Genomic DNA, 27032 nt, shown 5'->3' with positions numbered 1-27032 from the left:
AGCTGATAGCGCGCCGGGTAGCGCCTTCAGGACCCATAATTTTCCGCGTCGAGGCGCGTGCACCCACTTTATCTCCTCTGCGTTAAACGCCTAGAAAAAAGAAAAATACCTTGCACTCATTTCCCTTGATAACTTTTTATACTCCTACACCAACTTTTCCCAGCCTGTCGGACCCCGTAGGTTTCCTGTTGTCTCTGCGTTCCTGCGATCCTGCGATATATAACTCCTTCTATGAGCCCTCGCCTGCCAAAAAAAGACCCCCATTAATGGTTATCCATGCACAATACCTAAATAATTAAGCCGACTTTCTCTTCCCTCCGTCTAGAAATACTTATATCTGCATTAGATTACCACTTCCACTCGCTAGACTATCTATCCTTTCTAGGTATCCAACCTTTACAATGGTGCAAACATCTGCGCCGCTTTCGGGCAATGGCTCTGCCTCAATCCCTGGTACTCCAGGATTGAGTCGGAAAGGCCAGCCCAGCCGTAGAGCGCAGAGCTCCGGCGCGGTGTATATTGAGATAGATGACGATGATGACATCGACGAGCTTGCCAATGATGGGGTCTCGCCATACTTTACTCAACCAACGCAAATAGTCAACAGGGCTACTCAGCCTACTCAGATAATAAACCGAACGCCGCGGTTACCGTCATCGCCTTTAGTGCCAGATACGCCACGCACAACTATTGAAGTGCCAGCTTCGTCTCCGTTCCAGGAAGAGAGCCGGGCGAAGCCCTCGGGTGTGCTAGCTAAGAAGTCTAGCGTAGCGAGTAGAATAGGATCGTTAATGGCGCCGGCGGGAACGTCGTTTAGGCCCCCTACGGTGCAGAAGCCGGCGCACAAAGCCGGCGGTCCTACGGGTAGACGAGACTATATAGATATCTCGGATGACGATCTATTAGAGGATTATAAAAAGCAGGATAGCTCAGATGACGATACGCCTACAAGGGGGGATATACGTCCTTCATCTTTTGCAAAGAATACATCGTTCCTGGTGTCTAGAACAGGGAGTTCGTTGTTTGAGAATGCGGATATCTCTCTTAATGATATTCGTGATATCAGACTACGGCACCTGACCGGCCAGGTCTACAAAATTGTCCAGAAGGCTGTGCCCGGAATTACCATTCGAGCCTGCAAGGAAGCGTTGCAGAAGGACGTCGGCTGGCAGGTTTCAAAGGCGGTGGATTTATTAACTGGCAGGCCAACCAAGTCTCTCTCGTTGTCGAAAAGTACAGGTGCATTGGCCAGTGGTACTGCAACTGCCAAAAGTGCGGGAGGTGACAGTGACTCTCAGGAATCAGTCCCAACCTCACTGGATGCCTTAGGGTCTAATACCCCTAGAAATACTTTGCACACTTTTTTGAAGAAAGATTCTGCCTCTGCAAATTCTTCTACTAATTCCTTTGCAAATTCAACCAAGTCTTCTTCCCAAACTTCTGCAAAACCTTTGCGCACACAAAATTCAAGCAATTCAATTATTTCGAATAAATCAATTGCGTCTAACACTTCTAACAACAATCCACCTCGACGCCGTCTTGTACAAGGCCGCAATCAATCTTCAAACCCTTCTACAATCTTTTCTATATCCTCCTCCCCTTCTTCAATTCTGACTAGTCCAACACAATCAAAAGAGTCATCGCCAGACGACACTGCCGATATGAGGACTAGATCTTCTACTGCCCAGGCGGCCGCGTCCACAGCAATGCGTCGCGGTCGCCGACTCATGCAGGGTCGTCGCAACAGGACACCCGATCCCGATCTTGAGTTCGTCTCACTTCCCCAGTCTCGCAAGAGACAATCGGATGCAGAAGAGTCACCGGCTACAAAGAAGCTTAGAGTTGAAAAGAGCGAGGTTCAATCGCGAAAGGGAGATTCGGACGAATTGGAGCCTGAAGATTGCGACCTTCCAACTCCCCCTAACAAGAAGGCAAAGGTTGACACACCCAAGAAGCGTAAGGCTAATGAAGAACTTAAGCGCGATGAGTTTGAAGAGGATGAAGTTTTCGAGATTTCTGATGGCGACGACGATAGCGATCGCTCTAACTCTGATGGTGCTGTTGACGACCTTTCTAATGTCCTTGAGTATCTGAACACCTGTACTGCTGAGAACCTCGGTCGTATGATCGGTTCTATAGCAGATGCCAAATTGATGACCAGTGCCCGTCCTTTCAAGACCATTGCAGATGCAGAGAAGGTCTCGAAACAAGACAAGGCTAGATCAAAGAAGAAGATAAGAATGGTCAACGTCGGAGAAAATGTTGTGGAGAGGCTCAAGGTGTGGCTAGAAGCCTGCGAGGCAGCAGCAGCTGTTATCGATGAGTGTGATAGACGAGGAGCCGAGATAAACAGTGTCATGTCTACCTGGAATCTTAATAGGAATGGCGAGTTCAAGGACAAGGAGGAGACAGCCACTCTGGTTGGGCTACCCATTGGAGAGAAGCCCGAACTAATGGCCGAGGAGATCACTCTAAAGCCATACCAGATGGTTGGGCTCAACTGGATGGACCTGCTGCGCAGAAAGGGTTACGGAGGTATTCTCGCTGACGACATGGGCCTCGGCAAGACGTGCCAGGTCATCTCGTTCATAGCTCACCTAGTCAAGTTAAAGCGGGAGCCGGGTTCCAGGCCTCATTGGCCGAATCTGATAGTCGTGCCCCCGAGCACCTACGAGAACTGGATGCAAGAGTTCGAAACCTTCGCTCCTGAGATCTCCGTCTTGGCATACACGGGTCCAGACCGACGACATATCTCGCCCAGGGCTGCAAAGAAGCACCACGTCGTCATCACCACATATCCGCAAATCGAGAAGCAGAAAGAAGACCTCAAGTTTCTCCAGGCCATAGAGCCATATGTATGTGATTCCATTCCTCTCATGTACATGAGCTTGACTAACTAGTGTTTAGGCCGCCATATTCGACGAGGGACATAAACTCAAGAACCAGTCGACGCTCATCTACAAGCAGATGATGCGGGTGCCGACCGAATGGCGCCTCATCCTTAGTGGTACGCCTGTCCAGAACAACCTGAAGGAGCTCTTGACCCTTCTGCGTTTCATCGAACCCGACATGTTTGACAAGAGCAAGTTCGATGCGCTCAATACGATCTTCGAAGCCAAGGTCGCTAGCAAAGATGTTCTCAATTTTGCAGCGCTTGCATCGGAACGCGTGGACCGTGCCCGCACGGTCATGGCTCCGTTTATTCTCCAGAGACGGAAGGAAGAAGTCCTCAATCTTCCTCCGAAGACGGAGCGTCTCGAGATCGTGGGTATGCATGAAACGCAAAAGGAGATCTATGAGTCGATCAAGGGCAAATATGCACTACAGAACGGCGTCAAGAAGACCAAGAAGGACGGACATCAGTGGATGTCGCTCCGAAAGGCGGCGATCCATCATCAATTGTTCCGTAACCACTTTACTGACAAGATGGTCTTGGAGATGGTAGAGATTGTGTGGGAGCATTACTCCGCCAAGGAAATCGGCGTCGATGTCAAGGATGAACGTCACAAGAAATGGTACACCGAGGAGCAGTTAGACAAGACCGACTTCGAACTACACCTGGATTGCCGTCACTTCAAGCGAATCCGTCACTACGATGTTCCTGACCGGTCATGGGAGGATAGTCCCAAGGTTCAGAAGCTGTTGGAGCTTGTACGCGGCTACATGAAGACAGGGGACCGCGTGTTGGTATTCAGTCGCTTCGAGATCGTTGTCAATATCCTACGAGAAGCCCTACATTACGCCGACATCCCCTATTGCTGTATCACAGGAAACACCGACACAGCAGATCGGTATCCGGAGATCCAGCGCTTCATGAAGAACGACGACATCCCGGTCTTCCTGATTACCACTGCGGCCGGCGGCACTGGTCTGAACCTCACCGGAGCGAACAAGATCATCCTCTTCGACCAGTCAGACAACCCGCAGGAAGACGTGCAGGCATCCAACCGCGCCCACAGGATCGGGCAGACGAGGCCAGTGGAGGTGATCCGTCTGATTACGGAGAAGTCTGTAGAGTGCCTCATCTACAACTCCTGTGTGAAGAAGCTGGTTCTCGCAGCCCGCGTCGAGCGAACCGGGGAAGCCGTAGAAGAGCAAGAATCGGTGGAGGAGCAGTGCAAGAAGCGCATGCTCCTGGGCGACGACGAATATAAGCCGATCGACCCATCCGAAGCCCTTGAGGCGTCTGAGGAGGACCAGCAGTTGTAATCCTGGCCCCTCTACCAAACCTATTCGAGTGGCAGACTACCTTCATAGAAAGGCCTCTGTCGAAAAGTATGGCGCGTCATATACATACCATTTGCTCGGCTTTTCTTCTTCGGCACCGGATCTCTATAAGATCCCATCGTTATCTATTATCTGACAACTTATTTCTTTTCAATTAAAAAAAAAAAAGACCAAAAAAAAACGAGGAAAACAAAAAATTGCCAAAAAAAGTCCCCTTTTCTTTTCTTTTCTTCTTTTTTTCTTGGGAGGTTCATAGAGGGAGGATAACATACGACATGCCTTCTTGTTTCTCAAGCCGAGAGTTTTTTCTATTTTTCTTCTTTTTTTTCTTGGACCGGGCGGAATACGTCTGAAGGAAGCCCATTCCGTAAATTTCATCAGGGTTCATCGAGATGGGAGGGAGGGATGGCTCTGTTCCCTGATGAAATTTACGGATGGGTGCTTCGATACTCGAACATGATACCATATTACCTCTCTCTTCCGCCGACATCCACATCTTCTTTCCGCTCTATCATACACCTATTCCGACCGCGACGATGCACGATCCGCCTATGGCTCTTACCGTACGAAGCAAATACACCCGTCACCTCCATATTCTATTTTGTGACATTAGTTTTGGTGTTTGTTTCCTCATAGCCTATTACCTTCTGCGATACCCGAGGTACCCGAGCCGTCATCCAGAGCCGTCGTCTGTCACTGCAGTATGTACCTGCTAAGACCACGACGAGCATTCTGAGTTGCCTGTCTTACCGAGTATACGAAGAACGTCATCGCTTTTTTCCTAGGATCTATCGGCTGGAGCTTCTGTACGAGGACAACCCGATGTTCTAGGCGCCCTGCCACAGCGCAATCTTTCTTCTAACCACCGTCTGTCACCGCAGCATATAAACTGTGTTGACCACCTCTCGATCATCCGAGATAGATCTTACAGGAGCGCCGTATGTGCTTGTGCTTATTTTTATCCGAGGAGTCTTTGCTTCTCCCCAGTTATCTCCTGGAGAAAAGATAGGCAGGCACTCAACACGTCACAACACACTATTTTAATCGAAGCTCCTTGAAGACAACCTAGCTACCTTGGCCACTTACATCCAGTATACCGACCAGCAGCCATTTTCTGGTGTAGCCCTGACAAGCCGGACAAAGACGCCTTAAAGTCCTTCTTAGAGCTACGCAAATCTATTTTATTAAGAGCTCTCATATGGTCGGAAGAGAACAACCATCTTTATTATGACATAACCCTAGACGATGACTTTTGGAAGGCATGGGGCGACGAAGACGAATTTGTGCCACTGGCCCTGATGGAAAGCTTGACCCATATGAAGGACGCAGGTAAAGAATCTGCTGAACGGGCTTCGTATGTGCCACAAGACAATAGCCAAGATCCTACGTACAGTAGCGACACGTCTTGTGATAACAACGCAGAACCTCAAGGCGAAGTTCAAGATATCAACTCCCTTGATTCAGATCTTGGGCTCGGCACGACGTCGGCATCTGACTTAGAGGAAATTGCCGAGGAAGAGTTCGCCGAAGCGCGTCAGGCCATGGAAGGCGTGATGTTGCCGGACGAAGTCATTGCCAACGTAGGGATCCCGGCTCCCCCGTGAACTGGTAACTACATTAACTTGAACTTTATCAACGCTCCTCTCTGTATTGGGGAATAAGTTGGGAACAGACTTCGCAGTGGCATGGACTATACCTACGCCTAACTTATTATTGTGCGAGTATAACCCGAGTTGTCCGTCATGCAACGAGATCTACCTATTGTCGTTGTTAGGGACTTGGAGTAGGGCGCCTATTTTCCCCGGCGAGCTATGATCAGATACGCAGCATGGTACACAACTATCATGTCCTGTAATATCAATTATCTCCTCAGCAGACAAAGAGAATAAAAAGGAAGGAATGAAGGAAGGGAAAGAATGGATACCCCGGGTTACCATATAGGACACAACTCGCCTTGCTTTTCCTCTACGAACTTTGGCACATCACCACGACGCCATTAATCGATTAAAACGAGGAAGACACTTCGTATTCTCGCCTAGACTTTCTGCTTAGGGCAAAATTTTCTTCATGAGTTACGACTAGATATTTACCTTATAGATACATGGCAATACAACACGGCCTACTTAAACTCTAATCGGGGAACTCTCATCCGGTTCCTCAAAATACAACACTACCTAACACACCACTACCTACACACCACCTTCGAAGTGAGAGAATACACCACGATCTCGAATTCGGAATGTCATTATAATAACGGGCATAATGATAATACAACGCGACATATTACAAGAGAAGGTGCACTGCCAACACCATAGGAGTCAAGTCTATCATTGAAGATAGAAGAATACGAGCGCAAAGCATGCATGCATGCATCCCCCCACAAGAGGACGGGTAGTCGCGTCGACCAGCGAAAGAATCGGTCGCGCTGTTTTTCAGCATCGGTAAAGGGGAAGGAAATTGGGAGGAGAGAGAGATGAGACGAGGAAAAGACGAAAGAGAAGAGAAGATATAATATGTGAGAGAGCGAGAGAGCCTGTACTAAAGCGAAAAGAAGAGAGATACCCCATGCATATATAGACACGGTAGACATAGATGGCGACGGGCATACATGCATTCATTCAGCATTTAGCATTAGCTCAGGCGTTGGGGATATATATGGGTGAGCGATTTTTTCTCAAATCGAATCGAATTGAACTAAAGAAATCAATTCCGTTAATATTCCGTCTTTTCCATCTTTAGATACAGGAGCTATAATTGCAAATTGTGAGTGTGATTCGTACCTAACTCTACCTTCCTCTTAATCTTAACTCTTGTAAGCCATTCTTATAAAGTAGGAAGTATATGAAGTATTTACATCGTCTAAGGTGACGCGGTGTAACTTGAGCTTATGAGGTACGAGGTATGAGGTAGTATATCATGGAAATTATCCAAGGCCAGATGGACTAGACTAGGTTAGACGTTGCCAATGTAAACCGAACTCCTTACTTTAGGAGGTAGGTAACTTAACCGCGTTTCTCATTCCTCTAACTAGTCCTCGTAAAACCACTAGCTAGTAAGATAGATGTATTTATTTATATTTCCAACATATGTACGCTTATATTTTAACATCGAGATACCTTAGATAAGGTACCTTAGATATGCTAATATCTCATCACCGCCTCTCACCTCCCACCTCCCATAATACCATCATGCCCATCAATCCTAGGCCCTTCCCTCCGACCCGATCCCCGTTTATTTTCGTAAACCTGTCGACTTATAGATATTAGGTAGTACCTACCTACACCCCTGCCTTTACCCTTACTCCCAGCCATTCATCACATCGCGTCTCATCACATTTTCATCTCAACACCCCAGCCCCAGCCCCAGAGCCCTGGAATTTATTTCCCTATGTACCTAACCTTAGGTACCTACCTACCTACCTGGGGACCTAGGGACCTACTCTACTTACCATTATTAACAGCGTAACCCTTCCACCACCTCTTATACCGCAAAGAGGAACTTTCCACTTGGCACAAGGTCTTCGCATACGGCCTCGTGAAGCCCAGGAGGCCCGTGACGCCGACGTGGTCGGGGAATTCGTGGTAGTTGCCGTCGTCGTCGACTGCGCCGAGGCGTCGTCCGTGCCTCTCGTGGTAGAACCAAGGGGGGCCGTGCCCCCGCGCGACTCGCATGGCGGCCTCGCAGCCCGCCCGCATCGCCGGCATCACCCCGATTGTCGTGTAGCTGGGGCCGGCGACGGAGAGGCGGCCCTGGAAAGACTTCAGCAGCTCGTAGTGTGCGTCCTTCATGCGCTGTTGGTGGCCCACGAAGTGCTGCGGCAGGCACTCGCGCGCGAGGTACGCGTGCGTCACGGCCTGCTCGGCCTCGGCCGGGTCGATTCCCAAGTGCCGCTGGACCGCCTCCAGCGCGATCGCGCTCGCCATTTCCTCCGTCGGGTACTCGACCCAGCCGTCCCAGTAGTGTCCGCCCATCATGACGGTGAGCTTCGTGCCGCGGCGTTCCGAGGAGCTCAGCTCCATGTCCGAGTCGAAGAGCACGCCCAGTATGCACGCGTCGTTATCTGGCGTCGACGTCGGTACCAGGTAGCCGAAGCCCGGGTTGTTCGCGAGAAGGTTCGGGTTCGGGAACCAGATGTTGACGACCATGATGGTCACGGCATGAGTTTGGCTCAGCGAGGTGAGGCTGCCCTTAGGCTCAACCAGCCCGGCGAGGTGTTTGGAGAAGATGGTGCTGATTACTTGGTCGTATTGCTTTGTTTGTTTCTGCTTCTTCTTATCCGTCGAGGTCACCTGTATAAGTTCAGTATCTGGATACAAGGTAACTATAGCAGTTTCTAAACGAGTCTAAAAAAAAAGCTTACCGACACTCGGTCGTCTTTATACGCCAGAGAAGTGACTGGAGTACTGGTCTTGACCGTAACATTTCTCTGGTTCCTCAAATCTTCTATTAAACTGTTTTTGAGGGTGAGCAGACCATCTTCAAACGCCATAGTTTTCCAATGGACCGCTTTATTGGCTAATGTCGCAATCTTGTTTCTGTTAGGGGTTCTCGACATGCCAAGTTCTAGAACCAGTTCCTTAAGTTCTAGGTAAATGTTGTCATGATTACTTGGGAGTATAGTAGAACGCCACCATGGCTCGAAGATGGTGTGCTTCACACTCAATTTGTACACATCGCCGCCGTAGATACCATGCGCTATGGCCGATATAATATTATTAATATGCCTGTCATCTTTGAAAAGCCGGCCTAGAGATTCTCCCACAGACTCGTCTTGTTCCAACAAGGAACTGCGAGAGTCACTATCTGGGGGCGTATTCATCGCTGCGAGTGCGGCATTAAAAGCCGATTTCAAGGCCCCATCCCAGATGGGCTCTGTAAGGTAGGACCGGAGTATCTCAAGAATGCTCTTACGAGATGGATCAGGTAACTTGACTAGGTGGTCCGGGTAATATATGTAACGGGCATTAGGAAGACCTTCGTGGGGTAAAAGTTTATGTTCAATGCCTAAGTTGATCAACTGTAGGTAGTTAGAGGATTGCACTTGTTAGAAAAGTTCTCGTTTTCGTCGAGGAAAAAAGAAAAAAAAAAGAAAAAAGACCCGGCTGCGTAAAGGTATACCCACTACATCGTAGAAGACGAGGTCATCATACTTGAGACTCGCGCCACCCGGACGAAGCATGCGCGGACCAGACTGAAATAATATTTTCTCATCCCCGTTTCCTGTCGGTACCAGCTGCCCGTGTATCCATCCACCAAGCCTATCAGACGCTTCATATAGGGTGATATGTGCGTCTTTCGCATAGCGGGCCAAGTAGTGTGCGGCCGTCAAGCCAGTGACGCCACCACCAAGAACGGCGATTTCCCGGGTCTTGCCATTGTCTGCTTTAACGGTCGCGAACGTCCGGGTCTGAGATCGGGGGAACTTCCCGGACCGAGAGCAAGCGACCTGCTTTCGGATTGACGAGTGAAGAAGGCTGCTCGGAGCTGCCAGGGAACTCAGCGGTCGTGAAGCTAGAGACGTCGAGGTTCGGGCGGGGGAGCCATGTCGTGCATTGCGGTATGCAGACCTCAGAAGACTTACGAGAAGGTCTTCTGAGCGTTTGGAAGTCATTGCATACGAATTGTAGATGGCTGTAGCACTGAAGATGGCATGTTGGAGTTTAGGAAATGTACAAAAGTGGCGTGTTGCTTTTGGAGCTGCTTTACAAATAATTATGTACTGAAGTACTACGAAAGTCGAAGCTACCCCCCTGCGGTTCTGGAAGTAGGTAGCCCCACTTACCATGCACTACAAACGATACCTCAATTATCAGCCGATGTGTTACCTATGGTATTGCATATTTAGGTCAACTTAATACCTAGCCGTTCGTAATACAATTATAGCATAAAAGTTCTATTTAGGTACAAGTCACCATCACGGTAAATAATAAAACCTCAAGAGTAAATTGGAAATCTTTTTTTTATATTCATCAAGTCACAAAATGCATTCGGGTATATTGTAATGTGCTAAAAAAAAAAAGTCCCTTTTGACTTTTCCTATCACCAACCTAACGCCTTTGTATCAATAGCAATTCTAGAATTGAGAATTCCCCCCTCCTCATCACATCCCCCTTTCTTTCCCCTTTCGACCCTTATCCCTCATTTGCTCGTCGAGAATGCCAACCAATCCTTCGCCCTTTTCACTTCCGCTGTATAAAATCGTAGACTCTATTATCCATCGCGTAGCGTCTCTCTCTGCCTTTCCCTAAAATTCACATCATCGTATCAGTCGTCGCCGCTGCCTCTTCTCCCGATCCATTCTCGCCGCCGGGCACAACAAGCTCCTCGGGGCCGTTCGAATCCACAAATTTCCTCTCGCTCACGTGCTCCTTCGATCCATCGGCAGTCCACACCTTGTCCTGGAACGTTCCCCTTTGGCCTTCCTCGTGCTTGTATGGGCAAAACCGATTCGCGCACGGCTTGTATTTGCACATGGTCTGGAGATGAGTGAACTTGCATCCTTCCACGGCGCAATCGCCTCCGTTTCGACAAGGAGGCATGTCCGGATGCTTGAAAGGACAGTTCGGGTTGGTGCAATTGGGGTAGAACTTGCACTCTTGCTCGTTCTGATGCGCGCGCCTGGTTGCCGGTGAAGGATGGCGGCCCACGCATTTCCGGTTCTTACACGCCGCCCCGTACGAACAGACATCGTTAACGTCGACCGTGGTATTCGGCGGTGCTGCCGGAGACTGATGGGCGAATTTGCAATCCTTGTTCGTACATGCCAAGTTAAACTTACATATCGTCGTCTCGGGATTGGGTAGTTCACGCCTAGCCTGCGTCATCTCAACGTCTTCGTTGTCGGCACCAGTCATATTAGCATTGGCGTCATCTCCCTGGTGGAATTTGGGACCGTTGGTATGGCCTCCTCGCCTACCGCCTCGAGGATTTTGCACTCGGTCGAAAAGAGACCTTCCGTTAGCTCGCCCGTTGGACTGGGTTTGTTGAGTGAGCTGTTGATACATCTGTCCCATCATATGGTTTTGCTGTTGAATGAGCTGGAATAATTGTTCCGGAGTACCACCGCTGGGCATCATCCAGTTCATATCGGTGTTGAGATTAGGCATCCCGTTAGGATCATGCATACTAGGCAAGGCTCCACCAACTTGGCCCAGATGAGCAGCGAACCCAGCCGCGCGGTTGTTTGCCACGCGATTGTTGGGGCGTCCGAAGCCACCCCTCGGACCAGTAGGAGGCGCTCGATGGGCGTTGATCCTTTCGTTACCATTTGCTCGAACACGGTGCAACACGTTATCGTGGCTACGATCCATAGCCTTGCTCATTTGTCCAAGCATCCTCTTTTCTCGATTGCCTCGCATGTTGGGATTTCTCATAGATCTAGGGCCTGTGGGACTAGTAGCTGTTAGCTGACATCAAGAGGAAATAAATAGAGAAATAAAAGATCTGATAGTAAAAACATACGCATTCAGCTCCGGGACCTGAAGAGACATCATAACCATATCTGCGTCTTGATCGGCGGAGGTCGGCACGGTTTGGGAAGCTCCAGTACCATTATTCTCCGATTGGGCGGGAGCTCCATTCAACTGAGCGTTCAAAGACTCGATCTGATCAAAGAGCCACTTCGCAAAGTCTCGGGCGCCAGGGTCGTCGGGGCCAAGGCTGAGAAGATCGCCAGCTAATTCGGCAGCAATCTGATCCTGGGTCTTTCCGTTGACAAGCATCAAGATGATGTATTCAGATAGCGCGCTGTCGTCGGCGCCACCTGATGCCCAGCCCACTTCGACCAGTTTGGGTTGGATTGCCTGGTTAAGCGCATCGGCCAGCGGCGTATTCATAGCCACCTCGATAGACATCTTGGGCTGATTCTGATTGATTCTGATTGAATTCGATTCTTATTTCTATGACCGATGCGATGTGGGTTATCAGAAAGTGTGAGATGGTAACAGTCGGTGAAGGCAGGCTATTGCAGGGTAAGAATACGAAAGCAATATGCGCGTCGTGAAGGTAAATCGCGAGGCGACAGCGGTGGCAAAGCACCACAACACAATTCAGTAGGATCGTTGCCGAGGTCTGCGATTATTTCGACATGCACTTGAGGTGATCAATAACGCTATAAATCGACAGAAGTGCGTGTCGAATTACCAGTCAAATGTCAATGCTGATGTCGGGGAGGGAAAAAAAAAAAGGAATGACGTTGATGGAGGTGAGAAGATCTAGAGGAGGCCGGAATATGGGAAGAGCAATTTCCATTGTTAAAATGGCATGCACCGCCTCAAATTAGATAAAGAATTGTACGAAGTACCTAGGTACATGTATGTATCGTCGTGCTTTCAGCCACTGGTCTGCTGATGTAAAGATTATCGCTACGCAGCTACGTACCGGGGTACCTGTAATTAAGTACAATACCTAATCTGAAGAATTGGCTCGTGCATCGTCAAGTTACATGGTATAGCTAGAAAGTCACGTGTCGTACCTGCCTACATGCACATAAGTACCTGATAGTGGAATTTGGAAAGCTCAAAATCACTAACTGGTGAGTCACCAAGTGACAGTACATGACACATCTGCGTACTTGTAGTACAAGATGTGCCTTAGGTAAATTGTATCACAATTCTCTACGAATTAAAGGCAGACACACCCAAGTTCCTGTCAACGCCAAAGCAATACACCACTAATCCCCAAAAGAAAGCAGTATAGAATTAGGTACACCTATGGAGGTATTCGCCCGGTGTTAAAAAGGACCCAATGTACATCCCAGATCCGTCCGCATAGGTACTTCTCAGATAAAGCTCCAATGGAATTGTCAACTCAATAGCATCAATAGACTCGACTCGCAAGGCTTGAAGGGGTTTGGGCTTCTTATAACGCAGATTCTCCGGAAGTCTGTATCAAAGAGTCGATAGAGCCTCTCGATTCCCGGTCCCGATCGTTGGGATGTTGAACTCTTGGTATAATAGCAACCGGGTCTCCCGTTTGGGTAAACATGAGTATAGGGCGAAGCTTGTGATCACGCCATTTCCGGACGTAGCCTCTTAATAGATGGTAGAACAAGATCCCGCTGAGGAACCTATGCGGCAAGTATGTATTAGCATAAGGAGAATCATGAATCTTCATAGGTAATAGATATCTCACACCACCGGGGCCCATAGGATGGCCATAGATATTTCGGTTATTATGTCATAGGCCACTGGAGATGGTTCAATAACCTCATAATCAACCCCATCATCCACATCCCTGATTGTCTGTGGTTTAATTAATTGCCAGAGAGTAATACCCATGAAGACAATTATACCAGGTGGTATAACCGCCTCGGTAGCGACAGATATCGTGGATATCGTGGCGTGAGAGGTATCGCTCTTGAAACAAAAACGTTCTAATATATCCCATAATACTAGAAATCCATTCTAATTTGCGTCGGTTTTTGTTCTAGGTATTTGGTATGAGAAATAGGGATAAGCAAGGAAACCTACAATGGAAATATCAGGTATCAATACGATCCCAAAATAGGAGTTGAAACCTAATAAGAGGCCTAGTCGAATTAAGTTAAAAATGAGTCGAGTACCGCTGAGTAGAAGACGGTTCTTTCGGGCAGAACTCCATTTAGGTGCTAAGATAGGATGTGACTCGTTAAAGCCCTGGGATCTATTTCCATCCTCCATTTTTGTTCTGTCGAATGGTTCGTGTTGTCTTAATGATAAAAGTACATCCGTATTGCTAGGATTGGATCTTATGATCCTAAAAGAGAACAACAATTTTGATGGCGATATCATAGGGGGTAGGTACGGATGTCCTAGTTTTCCTGTCGTCAAGCCATGGTGGCTCTACTGTTGGATATTTTAAGTAACCTATAGGTAACGGGTTGCCCATCAATTATAGGATTTTTAAATGGGCTGTCTTTAAGCAAGACTTGCTGTAGTACAAGCGCTCTGTGCGACCCTTATGCAATCTACTTTGGACCTATCAGCGACATTAACGTCGTAATCAGGGGCTGGGGCGGACGGCAAGGCGGATTCTTTATACCGTAGGGGAGAGTCTGTCTGATGCCAATTATAACTACTTAGGAGGTACCTACCTAGGTACTTATATCTTATTCACCTCCTTCCTATCGAAACTCCATTATTGCTTGCCACTCCGAAACAATATAACACTACCTTGGGTACCTAGGTAGATAAGTCAACATGCCATTATCCAACATACTCCCCCGGGATGCTTGGCGACGGACCGGTTTACTTAACGTCACTTTGGCATCAGCATGTGGAATTATGTTATTAGTATGCCTTATTATAAGTCTCAAGAGTCCCGAAGCCTCGTTAAACTCATCCACTATTATATTCGAGGGGTCATGCAGCGAATCATCCAGGACTAATACTTTGCTACATCTGCTTCTCAATATACTATCAACTGGTATTTTAGCGTCATCAAACTACTTCATGCAAATCGTTAGTTCTCCCTCACGCGACGAAATCGATAAGGCGCACATGTTCTTCTACTCCGTGGATGTTGGGATACCATCTACGAGGAATTTTCGATTCATATCCTTGTTCAAAAAGTCGTGTTGGATTATTTTACTGTTATCATCCCTTCCCATACACCTCTTCTTTAATAGTACCATTTTTGAAACAACATATCTGGGTTCGGATTGGCAAGCAACTGTGGCCACCGAGGCTTTTACGCGAGGTGCAGGCTATTCCGCTCCAGGAGCGAGCCTGGCCTTTAATAAACCACCAGAGTACTGGAGTCCTACTACAGCGTATCTCAACATCTCTGGTATACCAATGCTCTCAAAGGATACCAAGAAGGCAGCAGCAACTGGGGGCAACTGGACTGTTATGGATCCTTCTACTTGTTTTGCTGAATATACGAGTTGCCAGCCTAGAAATCGGTACCGGGACGTAGTGGTAGTGATCGACAGTGGTACTAATAACAAAGAGGGTTGGGTCCGAGAAGAGGTCTTCAACTTGACTGAAGATCTATCTCTATGGTGGAACACATACATCTCTCGGAATGAAACTAATTCTTTATGGTACTCTACCGATTGCCAAACAAGTCGAGTTCACGATACGGTAGAAAATGATTGCGATCATACCTGCTGGGATCCATTATTTCCTACCGGGCCTAACTCGTATGGTATACATGAAACCTCCCCATCTAATTGGACATTTTTCTGGAATTTTTCCCCTCACAGAAGAGAGTACGACTACGGCTTCAACGGGAATTTTAGTCAGATGGCCGTTAAATATTGCCTTGCTGAACCCCAATCTAGGGTTTGTAAGGTTGGTATATCTAACGTATTGCTACTGCTTGTTATTGTCTGCACGATCATCAAAGTTATACAATGTAGCATCATCGTCTGGAAATTGCCACGGCAGTCGCTTGTTACTCCAGGAGATGCCATAGCATCTTTTATTACGGAACCTGACCCCTACACCGTAGGACTTGGGACACTAGATGTTGTTGATAGCTGCCGACTCGAATCAGCACATCGTCAACTCCCCTCTCACTACAACGAATATACCTTGGATGCAACAATAAAGCCTCGACGGTGGCCGAAAATAAGGCGACGTTATCTATTGATCATACCACGGGGCGTGCGGCTCCGTACATATGTCTTCTTAGCAATGTCAATAGTGCTACTTGCCGTATGCTCAGGATTTTCTTACCGATCCAACGGCAATACTTTGTGGGCTGGCCCCTCTTTCTACCAACTCTTGGGTTTTGATGCTAATGATAAAGTAGCGGGGGTTCCTTTGGTCATTCAGACGAACTTCGAGCAATCCATAGTATGGATGGTGCCGGCTATCTAACTACACTTCTCGTTTCCAATTCCCCCCAGCTTCTATTATCGGCTTGTTATTTCTCTTATAACGCATTCCTTACCCGGATTCTAGTCGAACAGGAATGGAATTCATATAGTCTGAAGTACAACCCCCTTCGGGTCACTTATCCCGAGGGCGACCAGATCTCAAGCTACAGATTACAGCTACCATACAAATATAGCATACCACTCATAATCATAATGATAATATGTCATTGGCTTCTGTCCAATGCATTATTTTTCTTCGGCATCGAAGGAGGTATGCAATTTCCAAGGGCATTTTGCATTATGAATTGTTAAGAACTAATTAAGAGACGACAGGGTTTTGGGGCATAAGTGTTAATGCTAGCTATACTCAAGCGTATTTCCATCTCTCTGAAAATTCCTTGGTCTCTTTGGGATATTCAGCCGCGGCCCTACTCGCATTACTCGTTGTTAGCTGTACCATCGTACCCTTACCACTGCTCTTAAGCCTACGCAAACCTAAAGGGAAGATGGTAGCAGGAGGCTGGGACTCGTTGGTCATATCAGCGGCTTGCCACTGCTTCGTCTCTTCCTCGACTGAGGTTGAAAGTCAACCACATTCGCCCCCGGGTGAAGGTAAGTTAATTGTATGCCTATATGAACAACAGTGGCAAGTAGAACTGACGAATTTAGTGGCCGAGGGCGCCCAATATCCGGAAGATAGCAGTTCGATGCTAGTAACGGATGATTCCGGTGAACCGGAAGAGGAAGCGTTAAAGAAACTGTCCCGGTCAAAACTCAAATGGGGTGCTACGCCCTTACCAAGGGACCTTGCCGAGGTTATGAGCGAGGAGAGCGGAAACCCGGTAATGCACCTTGGATTTGGAGGAGAATCATCTCATGTCAGATGTGTCGAAGAGGGAGAATCCTATATTTGATTTTCATAGGAGTTAATCACCAATGGCGTCGTTTATAACTGCCTAATAGGTAATAGATTACTGGTTGACTTTTTATAACCGATTCATTTTGATACCCGAAGCGTCATATTCTATTCTAACGACCAAGTAAATATATACCCCATTATCCTTTCCCCCGGAATAGCCTCCTGTACCTTAGGTAGTAACCCCGACCCCAGAACTCAAGGCTCAAATTGCTCGTGATAGGAGTGCTCGCCAAGCTTTGGGAGAGACAACTCATCTCCAAAGTCGTGAATCCGGCGAGCCGTTTAAGTAATAGTCGAAACTATATATAAACATTCCATCATGAATACCCAAGATTGATTGGTGATTTTTATATATATGGCGGGGCGATGGAGTTTTTCAACGTAAGAGATAGAGAGAAAAAAAAAAGTAGAAAAAAAAGGGTCCTCCATATCTCCATATCTCCATATATCTATCATATGATATCCTCATATCGCAGGCTAGGAGATAAGCAATATCGGAGTAATAACGTAAGCATGGTATGTTCAGCTTAAACATACTACTTTGTTTGGTTAGTCTAGTACACTTACTACATCCGCTAACGGGCGCGCCTACCTGCGGCATCACATCTATAACCTGCAGCTTGGTTGGTGTTAAGAAAACGTAGTTGCTGATAACTGTGTTGATGCGGGGAAACCTCTTGCCACAAAATAGGTGTCATTTGTACTTCCCATCTTGATAGGGGAAACAGCGATTAGGTATTAGGTGTTACCTTGGTATCAGATATAAAATAGGTTATTAATAATAACTATATAAAAGAGCGAAGCGGGAATTCACAACTCCCCTCCCGTCATGTTTCAATCTATCATCAGAGCCACCACCACCAGGATCACGACCAGAGCCATCACTTGTTCTAGTGGGACATCTTCCCATCTAAACAGAAACAATAACAGCAACAATAACAACTTCTTATCCAGGCTCTTATCCACCATGACAGACTTGAAAGTTGATCTCACTGCCCCAAACGGCAAGAAAATTACCCTTCCTACAGGTCTCTTTATTAATAATGAATTCGTCAAGTCGAGTTCAGGGGCTAAAATTACAAGCATCAACCCGACGTTAGTACAACTTACCCACCCAAGAAAAGAAATATATACCTAATATATAAATAAAGCGCAACTGGTAAGCTAGATACTAATTGAGTTGACTCTAGGAACGAGCAAGAAATATGCTCTGTTGAAGCAGCTAGCGTCGAAGATATCGACAAAGCCGTGGCTGCTGCGAGAGCAGCATTGAACCATGAGGCGTGGCGAGATATGTCTCCAACCGACCGCGGCAGGTTGATGTACAAGTTGGCCGATCTGGTCGAACAAGAAGAAGATATCCTAGCCACCCTTGAGACGTGGGATAATGGCAAGCCGCTTGGCGATTCCCATGGAGACTTATTGGAGGTCATCAATACCATTCGATACTACGCTGGCTATGCCGACAAGATCCACGGCGAAACCATCCCCACCACAAATCAGAAGTTTGCCTACACACTAAAACAGCCTATCGGCGTTTGCGCTCAAATCATCCCTTGGAATTACCCGCTGGCGATGGCGGCCTGGAAATTGGGACCGGCACTTGCCTGCGGGAACACAGTCGTAATGAAGCCTGCCGAGCAAACCCCCCTATCCATCCTATACTTGGCGAGTCTCATCCCCAAGGCCGGCTTCCCTCCCGGAGTCGTGAACATTACCAACGGGTATGGTAAAGAAGCCGGCCATGCGCTCGCAAGCCATCTGGACATCGACAAAGTCGCTTTCACCGGCTCGACCATGACGGGAAAGCAGATCATGAAGGCGGCCAGCGTCAACATGAAAAACATCACTCTCGAGACCGGCGGCAAATCTCCGCTGATAGTCTTCGAGGATGCCGATATCGAGCAAGCAGCCAAGTGGGCCCACGTCGGAATCATGAGTAATATGGGTCAGATCTGCACGGCGACGTCGCGTATCCTCGTGCAAGAGAAGGTCTACGACAAGTTCGTAGAGAAGTTCCGGGAGGAGGTTAAGACCACGAGCAAGGTCGGCGACCCCTTCGAGGAGGGCACGTTCCAGGGCCCTCAGGTTACCAAGGCGCAATATGAGAGGATCCTGAGCTTCGTGGAGACGGGCAAGTCGGAAGGGGCTACGCTGACGGACGGAGGCGTCCCCTGCCCGCTCAACGGGAAGGGCTACTTCATCGCGCCGACCGTCTTCACAAACGTCAAGGACAACATGAAGATCTACCGGGAGGAGGTGTTTGGCCCATTCGTCGTCATCGTGCCGTTCAAGGCCGAGGGCGACGCGATCGCTATGGCGAACGACACGACGTACGGGCTCGGCTCGGCGCTGTTCACGCAGAACCTCGAGCTCGCGCACCGTGTCGCCTCGCGCATCGAGGCGGGAATGGTCTGGATCAACTCGTCCAACGACTCCGACTTTAGAGTGCCCTTCGGAGGCGTGAAGCAGAGCGGTATCGGCCGCGAGCTGGGTGAGGCGGGTCTTGCTGGATACATGCAGACTAAGGCCATTCATATAAATCTAGGTCAGAAATTGTAAAATATTAGGCTAGGTCAGGTCAGGTTAGATTAGGTTAGGTTAGGTACCTCACATATCAGTTCGCCGGCTTAAAAAGAAAAAAAAAAAAAAAAAAAAAAAAAGCACGACGTATCAATATACGTACCTATGTATAACAGGTAGGCAATGATACCAATTGCTTGAACTTTATAGTTTGACTTGCTTTTTTTTTCTTTGGCTTTGGCTTTTAATCCGTGCCACATGAATCTTTTTACGTATTTGATCCTTTTCTCATCAGGATAATATGAGAGAATCGGAGTTTATGGGTAGAATAGGTACCTACCTAACCTAACCTAGGATTGAGCCGAAAGGATCGCGGCATTGGAAAGCTTCAAGTTGGATTTGTTTGGTTCGGCTCCACCCGACGATGGGAGCAGGATGGAAGGAATGCATACCTTGCATTACTACAGGTAGGTAATGGAATACTATGAACTTCCTGTTCCTGGTGGTTTAGTCTGCTGTTGCTGGCATGATTAGGTACCTAGGTAGGTAGGCATTGCAATATATATTTAATTATCTATCTAGGTAGATTAGTAAATTACATGTACTGTGTATATGTTGGTTGGGCTGGGGGCTCTTCTTCGGTGGTCCCCTTTATGATTGCAAAGATGAAAGTCAAAGTCTTTTACATACCTGGTAGTAGGTATTAGGACGAATGGATGAATGGATCGTCCTGCTGTTAATCCGTATAAAGCTCGGGGGGTTTTTGTTTGTTTTTTTTTTTGTCATACCTAACCTTAACCTTGCGCTCGGTCATGTCAACGAGTCAAGCTAAAAAGTACAACTAGTATTAACTAGGTAAATTATGAGGCACCTTGATAAATATTGACATTCAGTTATGTGGCCTTATATAACCTTGCCATGCCACGCGGCTGCACGCGTAAAATTAAACACGGTTCGTCATAAGTATTATGAAGGTAGAAAAGGTAGGTATTGTTGGTTGACATTCTTTCCCGTCTCGCCCCGGGAGGGGGGGGTGTTTTCTTCCCCATGATACTATTAAGGTAAGTCTGTCAGGTATCTAATGTAAGGTTGTCTTCTCCAGTCTTGTCCGGCACTTGAACGGCTTGCGACAGGTTGACGCGGTAAGTCGTTAGGTAAACTTAAATAGCGACCTAACTGCCTAAGGTATGCAAGCTATCTGGTATGCAGAATTGTCGTGTGCTAAGAAATATCCGGCGCCTGTCCGTGTTCTAGGCTGACGGTAGGAAGTCTTGGGTTAGGTATTACACTAAAAATATTTGGCAGTTGACATTTGACATTTGACATTTCTTTCTGTCTTACTCCATTTTTCCCCAGATATGATGCTACGCTACCGGTAGTCAATAAGATACTACCTTAGGTATTGTACATATTAGCGTTGGTGGCATTGGCATATTGATGCTACCTACCTAGCTACTACATAGTACTTACTATCCCTTCGTTTTTTTCTCGCGTGTTATTGAAACAACTGACTGTCCGATCGATCAAAATCCATAGCGTGAACACTGAAATGAAGATCCCTTCCCTATTCTCCCGAGATACGTTCTTACACGGAAAAGCTTAAGACCTAAATGGGAAAATATGGGAGGTATAATACAATACAATATGTACAATATACTAATACAAACCATGACGAGTAAAAGCGCGTCCATTATCAGGTAGGCAATAGATTAGCCGATTTGAGATTGATTGAGCAATCATTCTCGACGATCTCGCATCCATCAATCCCATAGGGAAGACCCCCCTGTCAGGTTGTTAACACCTGCTTAACTTTATTAGTACGCCGCCTGACGACGCATTATCTTTATGTATTGTACATGTACCTAGGTACACTCAAAACTTACCTTACTTTCTAAACTTATAACCAGATGTTCAAGTAAGAAGTTATTCAAAAATGATTGAAATATTCCCTACATCAAATTAGCACAAAATTCGAATCATCCTGTTTTAAGCTTTTTAATAGTTTAGGTAAATAATCAAGTTGCGAATACAAGAGGTATTTTGAAGTACATGAGCTATCAGTTGTTGCTAACCTTAGGTACCTAAGTACCTAAGTCAGTACGTATCGGGACTAACAGGGGTCTCCCTATAGACATTACTTTTGAACGGGTCAACCATACGTACATAATGTAGGAGATCTGCTTTGCCTATTCTCCGTAATTGTACAATACAATACAATGCAATACAATACATAGAGGGGGAAAAAATATGTCTAAGAATAAGAAAAAAAAATTAATAAAATCACCTCCCTCTCCTCCTCACCACCTAAATGTAACTCTTCATCCTCCATGTCCCCCCCACCAAACGGGCCTCTCGTCCAAAACAAACTACCCTCCAAAAAATAAGGTACACCGTTCAAGCGGTAATCAGTGCATATCACCTTATCACGTAAGTCGTCGCCGCAGAACCTCCACGACGGCGCGGACCAACAAAAAGTAACGTTGCGACTCGTGTGCTAGCGGGGGAGATAGAGCGAAGGAGGGGGGAAAGAGGACGAATCCCGGGATTCTGGTGGTAATAGATAATCTTCCCGCCGCCGTGGGTTTGACCTTGACTTCTTCGGCCAGATTGCCTATAGTTGCAGGAGGTGCTGTGCCCTAGTCTTGATATAGGATTTACCTGCTCCAAGAATCCGGTTCGTGACCCTGGAGCTGTTTGTTGGAAACGGCAAGAAACAAACCAAAATCAAATAAAAATCCTACCCTGGTCTTCGAATCGGGCTTATCGTCACAGCCCGTTGGACGCGTCTAGCCGGGGAGGACGCATTCATTGGAGAAGATCTGAATTCAAGATTAGTCTCCACTTCTAAAATCATTCATTAACACCATATTTCCTTGGTATTTCTTTTTTTTTTCTGGGTTTCACGTTCCACAGCCTTCAAACATCCGGCGCCATGTTGTCGAACGCTGTTCTCTCATTGTTTTTGCTTACCGTCACGTCGGTCCACGCTATTTGGCCGGTTCCCACGTCCATTAGCACGGGCAACTCGACGCTATGGATAAGTGACATCGTGGTAGTCACGTACAACGGAGAGAAAGTATGTGTTTGGAGACCTACGTCTAATCCTATGTCTAATCCTATATCGAATCAGCTATTCCGTAAATATCAACAGAAGCTGACCGGGTTGACAGATCCCTTGGATTAAGCAATATGTCCCGCTCGTAGGCAACAACAAATTCTCCAGCAAGGAAATCGTCAAGGGAGGAGTCGCGCGTACGGCAAAAAATATCCTGGACAACAACTTTGTCCCGTGGAAGCTGTACCCGCGGATGGCGCTCGAGCAAACGGAGCCGAGCCCCTGGCAGCATAAAATTTACATAACTCGGCTCGATATCGTCCAGACCGAGAAAGACACGGAAAAGACGTTCAAACCCCTTGCTGGCGAAGTCGACGAATCGTACGAGCTGACACTTAACGCCAACGGCAAGGCCAAGATCACAGCCGTCTCCTCCACCGGCGTTCTCCGAGCCCTGGAGTCTTTTTCTCAATTGTTCTTCCAGCATTCCAAGGGTGCTATCTACACCAGGTTGGCCCCGGTGAAGATCAGCGATGCGCCTCAATACGACCACCGCGGTCTCCTCTTGGATGTCTCGCGAGACTGGCTTCCTCTCGACGCCATCTACCGAACTATCGATGCCTTATCGTGGAGTAAGATGAACCGACTCCACATCCACGCTACGGACTCGCAGTCCTGGCCGCTGGAGATCCCCTCGATGCCGGAACTCCACCAGAAAGGTGCGTACGCTCGCGGAAAGACGTACTCGCCTAGCGATATAGCAGCCATCCAGACGTACGCGATCCAGCGCGGTGTGGAAGCGTATATCGAGGTCGACTCTCCCGGCCACCTGGGCGTCGTGGCCCTATCGCACCCCGACCTGATCACGGGCTGGGGCGCCTCTCCATGGACAACTTACTGCGCCGAGCCTCCGTGCGGCCAGCTGAAGCTCAACGAGCCCAAGGTGGACCCCTTCCTTGACAAGCTCACGGACGACCTCCTGCCGCGGCTCGCGCCTTACTCGGCTTACTTCCACACCGGCGGCGACGAGGTCAACTTCAACGAGTACAACCTGGACCCCACGGTCGGCACCAACGACACCTCCGTCATCGTGCCGCTCCTGCAGAAGTTCGTCGACAAGCACCACGCGCGAGTGCGCAAGGCCGGCTTGACGCCGATCGTCTGGGAAGAGATCCCCGCCAACTACAACGTTTCCATCGGCGAAGACGTCGTGGTGCAATCCTGGCTCGGAGACGCGGCCATCAAGAGCCTGACTGCCAAGGGCCACAAGGTCATCACCAGCAACTACAACTACTGGGTACGTACCTAACCTAACCTAAATTCAATTCAGCCATTTCATTTCATTTCCACTTTTTAAGTTCAAGTCGGAAGTTTTGGAACGTATGTCTGTTTGTCTGTTAATACTTTCTAATATATATACATTTAGTACCTCGACTGCGGCCGCGGGGCGTGGCTCAACTTCGCCGAGGGCGAGTCCTTCGCGGAGAACTGGCCGTTCAACGACTGGTGCGGGCCGACCAAGGGCTGGCGCCTGATCTACTCGTACGACCCGCGCGCGGGGCTGACGGACGAGGAGGCGAAGCTCGTCATCGGCGGCGAGGTCGGGGCGTGGGCGGAGATGATCGACGAGGTCAACCTCGACAGCATCCTGTGGCCGCGCTCCAGCGCCGCCGGCGAGGTGCTCTGGTCCGGCCGCCTCGACGCCCAGGGCAACAACCGCACCCAGCTCGACGCGGGGCCGCGTCTGGCCGAGTTCCGCGAGCGGCTCGTGGCTCGTGGCGTCAGGGCCGATCCCATCCATATGGTGTTTTGTACGCAGGGCATGAGCTCCGACACGTGTCTTTTCCAATAAAGGGGTTTTGTTTGTTTGCTTGCTTACTTGCTTTGCTCGTCGCCTCTGGTTGAAAAAAAAAATTATCATCACGCATTCAATACATACCTCATATACCTAGGTACCTACCCTAACCTAACCGAAGGCGAATTCGCTCGTCGCGTCAAAGACCAATCTTCTCGTAATATACTTGATACTTTTGCATACCTACCTAAGGTACCTGGTTCCAAATTAGGGCAGGGAAAGAGAAAGAGAAAGAAAAAGGGAAAGTAGGGCAGACGCAGACGGGTTGGTGTACATCCAGGCTAATAATATAGAGTGTGACAATTTGATGCCCAAGGCAAGTGTAGTGTTTACTACGTTGAATGAGATGTAATGTGTAATGTGGGGTGTGCAGGTATATACATTAGGTACATACATACCTACCTCCTATAATGTAAGATTGGCACTTGAAATTTATTCGGCAAGCACATGTTACTTTACTTACTTACCTCTTATTTACCCCCTTTGGCATGAGTCTGAGGGGGTGGTAATGGTGGACTTGGTATGTCGACATGAGTCTGTTATTGGAAGCTGACGTTCAGGGGTCGCTGCCCTCCTATCCGTTAGACGGAAGATGGTAGGTAAGTAAATACGGGTATATTGGGGACTTGGAACACATTACTATATCCATCACACATGCATCATCCACCTTTACCGTTTGCAGTTTGCTTTAACAACTCATACAAAGATTGAGTGCAAGTTAGGTGTCCATCCTCCACTCGGGAATCAACACCGGGTCTCCGAATAAATTTGAAGCATTAGATACGTAAGCGCATACATATCTCTTGAGCGAAGCTAGGACATGATATAACACAACACAACACATTGATGCCTGCTTTGCGTAGGTACCTAAGAGGTAGGTAAGTAGTCAAAGTAGACTTCTTCTCGACGAGCCGGGGCGATGAATTCACCCACGTCTATAGAGACCAACCAACTAATATGCCGCATAGCATATATGTACTTACCTAGGTACCTATCCTGCTCAACTAATTATAGTCTCCGGTTCGTTAAAGTGTGACCGATTGATAGCTCGGCGGCTTTTCGCGAAAGACCTCAACCGGCGAGATGCAATGCGTAGGTAGGTACTGTATCTACCTAGGTAGGTATGTATGCTCTTGCGGGTCATGCGGCGATGGCCCCGTCTGGTCAACGGGGTGAGAAGAAAACCTAATACGCCACGCCCGCCGTTTATAGCTTCGACAACGGAATAGCCTCAGTGGGGGAGGAGGGGGGGCATCGTGAATCAGCCGGTCCTTGTCGTGAATAACCCGGCTTCTCGGCCTCCCCGGGAGTACGTCCCATGCCCTCTCTCGGTTGGAGATACCCTACCTAGGTCCTAGGTAGCTATACCCCACCAGCTGGCGTCCAGAACCAAAGCTCAACGACGAGGTCGTGATTAGGTCCGGGGACGGAGTCAAGGCTGCGCTGTGGGAGGCTAGGAGGGAGAAAAAGAAAGGGGGAGGGGGAGGTTGATTTATTTTGAGGGATGGAATAAGAAGAAGAAGAGTAGAAGAGTAGAAGGTTGGTTATAGGCTATAGGAAAGTGGCAGAGGCGGGAATCCTTAACTAACGTACAAAGCCCCTGCTTGGGTTAGGTTAAGCAGGGTACATTCATCAGGTATGTTACACATCACTGACCGCTACATTTGTTTAGATGGGTAGGTACCTAAGGTACCTACTGAACTTGGGGATTCGTCTGCTTATGCGGGGAGGGGACTGGATTGTGGAGTGCGTCTTTGGACCTTTATACTACTCTTAGGTATATTAGGTATGTGCCTACCTAAGTACCTAGGTATATAGGAGTAGTGATACGCTTGCTCGATTACTGTTAATGACACGGGAAAAGGGGGGTTGAGCTTTGAAAAGGGGTAGGGTAAGTCAACGTTCCACAATGGCATGTTCACCCTACTCATCCTTTTGATTATCAAAGCGACGCAAGGGAGAGGCGAGTTGATAGATAGGTACATAGGTAGGTAGCAAATGTATACCTAAGGTGCTTATTGTTATTATTTCCATCTCAGCCATTCATTCATCATGTTGTTCCCCCCTTGAAGCTTCAATATCGTTCGCCTTCCGCAGCTTTTCGTCGAGTAAATGAGGTAGGTATCATCTTTCATGATACGGTTAGATACCTACCTATATATATTATGTTGCTGATACCTCGACGTCGTCGTGAAGCAGTCATATTCTCGGAATCAGTTCCATAGCATTGTAGCGTACGAGTATATTGTAAAGATATCTACCTGTTACACGTGGTCTTAGACGTGCTAGCTACTTTCACATCGCGAGCATTATGACTTTGTCTCTATTGGTATTATCGCTAACCTTTTTATTATTCTGAAGCGAGTGGTAGGTAGTTAGGCGGGTAGCTTGAGGTATAAAGCTCGACTCTAGATGGTATCCTTTCCTTCAAATATCTCTCTCCTTAATGAAAAAAAAGCCCCAAATTATCCTCCTCCCAATTACTTTCTTCGTGAGTATCTCTAGTCATGTATTTAGCAGTCATGGGCGAACCTGCCGCTAAATGGGTGAAGAAACTCGGAACGTCGAGTACCGAACAAGAACAAAAACAAATAATAAACAGACGGAATTCGTGGGGAAAGTGTCTGCCTTATATCGAGCCAGCCGTACT

The 27032-nt window shown here is 47.8% G+C and overlaps 8 protein-coding genes across 8 annotated transcripts; 4 read left to right on the top strand and 4 right to left on the bottom strand.

Moving 5' to 3' along the window:
- The first annotated feature begins 143 nt into the window (after positions 1 to 143).
- On the top strand, positions 144 to 4435 carry F4812DRAFT_109407 (SNF2 family N-terminal domain-containing protein). Its single transcript, XM_047929327.1, has 2 exons — positions 144 to 2855; positions 2908 to 4435. Exons 1-2 carry the CDS (start codon positions 402 to 404, stop codon positions 4207 to 4209), a joined length of 3756 nt encoding a protein of 1251 aa, XP_047788036.1. The 5' UTR covers positions 144 to 401; the 3' UTR covers positions 4210 to 4435.
- Positions 4436 to 6318: 1883 nt separating this feature from the next.
- On the bottom strand, positions 6319 to 6950 carry F4812DRAFT_109405 (uncharacterized protein). Its single transcript, XM_047929326.1, has one exon. It carries the CDS (start codon positions 6839 to 6841, stop codon positions 6473 to 6475), a length of 369 nt encoding a protein of 122 aa, XP_047788035.1. The 5' UTR covers positions 6842 to 6950; the 3' UTR covers positions 6319 to 6472.
- A 282-nt stretch (positions 6951 to 7232) lies between these two features.
- Positions 7233 to 9928, bottom strand: F4812DRAFT_437303 (Protoporphyrinogen oxidase). Its single transcript, XM_047934912.1, has 3 exons — positions 9350 to 9928; positions 8588 to 9244; positions 7233 to 8516 (listed from the first exon to the last, which is right to left on the bottom strand). Exons 1-3 carry the CDS (start codon positions 9836 to 9838, stop codon positions 7668 to 7670), a joined length of 1995 nt encoding a protein of 664 aa, XP_047788034.1. The 5' UTR covers positions 9839 to 9928; the 3' UTR covers positions 7233 to 7667.
- A 240-nt stretch (positions 9929 to 10168) lies between these two features.
- F4812DRAFT_437302 (uncharacterized protein) lies at positions 10169 to 12412 on the bottom strand. The gene is made up of 2 exons (XM_047934911.1): positions 11689 to 12412; positions 10169 to 11619 (listed from the first exon to the last, which is right to left on the bottom strand). The coding sequence occupies exons 1-2, from the start codon at positions 12078 to 12080 to the stop codon at positions 10479 to 10481; spliced, it is 1533 nt and encodes a 510-aa protein (XP_047788033.1). The 5' UTR covers positions 12081 to 12412; the 3' UTR covers positions 10169 to 10478.
- Positions 12413 to 12743: 331 nt separating this feature from the next.
- On the bottom strand, positions 12744 to 14074 carry F4812DRAFT_437300 (uncharacterized protein). The gene is made up of 3 exons (XM_047934910.1): positions 13698 to 14074; positions 13360 to 13631; positions 12744 to 13294 (listed from the first exon to the last, which is right to left on the bottom strand). The coding sequence occupies exons 1-3, from the start codon at positions 13995 to 13997 to the stop codon at positions 13087 to 13089; spliced, it is 780 nt and encodes a 259-aa protein (XP_047788032.1). The 5' UTR covers positions 13998 to 14074; the 3' UTR covers positions 12744 to 13086.
- A 583-nt stretch (positions 14075 to 14657) lies between these two features.
- F4812DRAFT_461410 (uncharacterized protein) lies at positions 14658 to 16944 on the top strand (the record flags this gene model as incomplete). Its single annotated transcript, XM_047937862.1, has 4 exons — positions 14658 to 15907; positions 15964 to 16301; positions 16364 to 16642; positions 16700 to 16944. 4 exons carry the CDS (start codon positions 14658 to 14660, stop codon positions 16942 to 16944), a joined length of 2112 nt encoding a protein of 703 aa, XP_047788031.1.
- Positions 16945 to 17580: 636 nt separating this feature from the next.
- F4812DRAFT_437294 (aldehyde dehydrogenase) lies at positions 17581 to 19610 on the top strand. The gene is made up of 2 exons (XM_047934909.1): positions 17581 to 18044; positions 18140 to 19610. The coding sequence occupies exons 1-2, from the start codon at positions 17779 to 17781 to the stop codon at positions 19509 to 19511; spliced, it is 1638 nt and encodes a 545-aa protein (XP_047788030.1). The 5' UTR covers positions 17581 to 17778; the 3' UTR covers positions 19512 to 19610.
- Positions 19611 to 22177: 2567 nt separating this feature from the next.
- On the top strand, positions 22178 to 24560 carry F4812DRAFT_109182 (glycoside hydrolase family 20 protein). The gene is made up of 3 exons (XM_047929325.1): positions 22178 to 22548; positions 22643 to 23824; positions 23954 to 24560. The coding sequence occupies exons 1-3, from the start codon at positions 22405 to 22407 to the stop codon at positions 24377 to 24379; spliced, it is 1752 nt and encodes a 583-aa protein (XP_047788029.1). The 5' UTR covers positions 22178 to 22404; the 3' UTR covers positions 24380 to 24560.
- Positions 24561 to 27032: the final 2472 nt, after the last annotated feature.

The sequence above is a fragment of the Daldinia caldariorum genome (genome assembly GCF_022478825.1).
Source record: "Daldinia caldariorum strain CBS 122874 unplaced genomic scaffold F4812scaffold_14, whole genome shotgun sequence".
Lineage (NCBI taxonomy): Eukaryota > Fungi > Ascomycota > Sordariomycetes > Xylariales > Hypoxylaceae > Daldinia > Daldinia caldariorum.
This window is presented reverse-complemented; position numbering and strand designations above follow the sequence as displayed.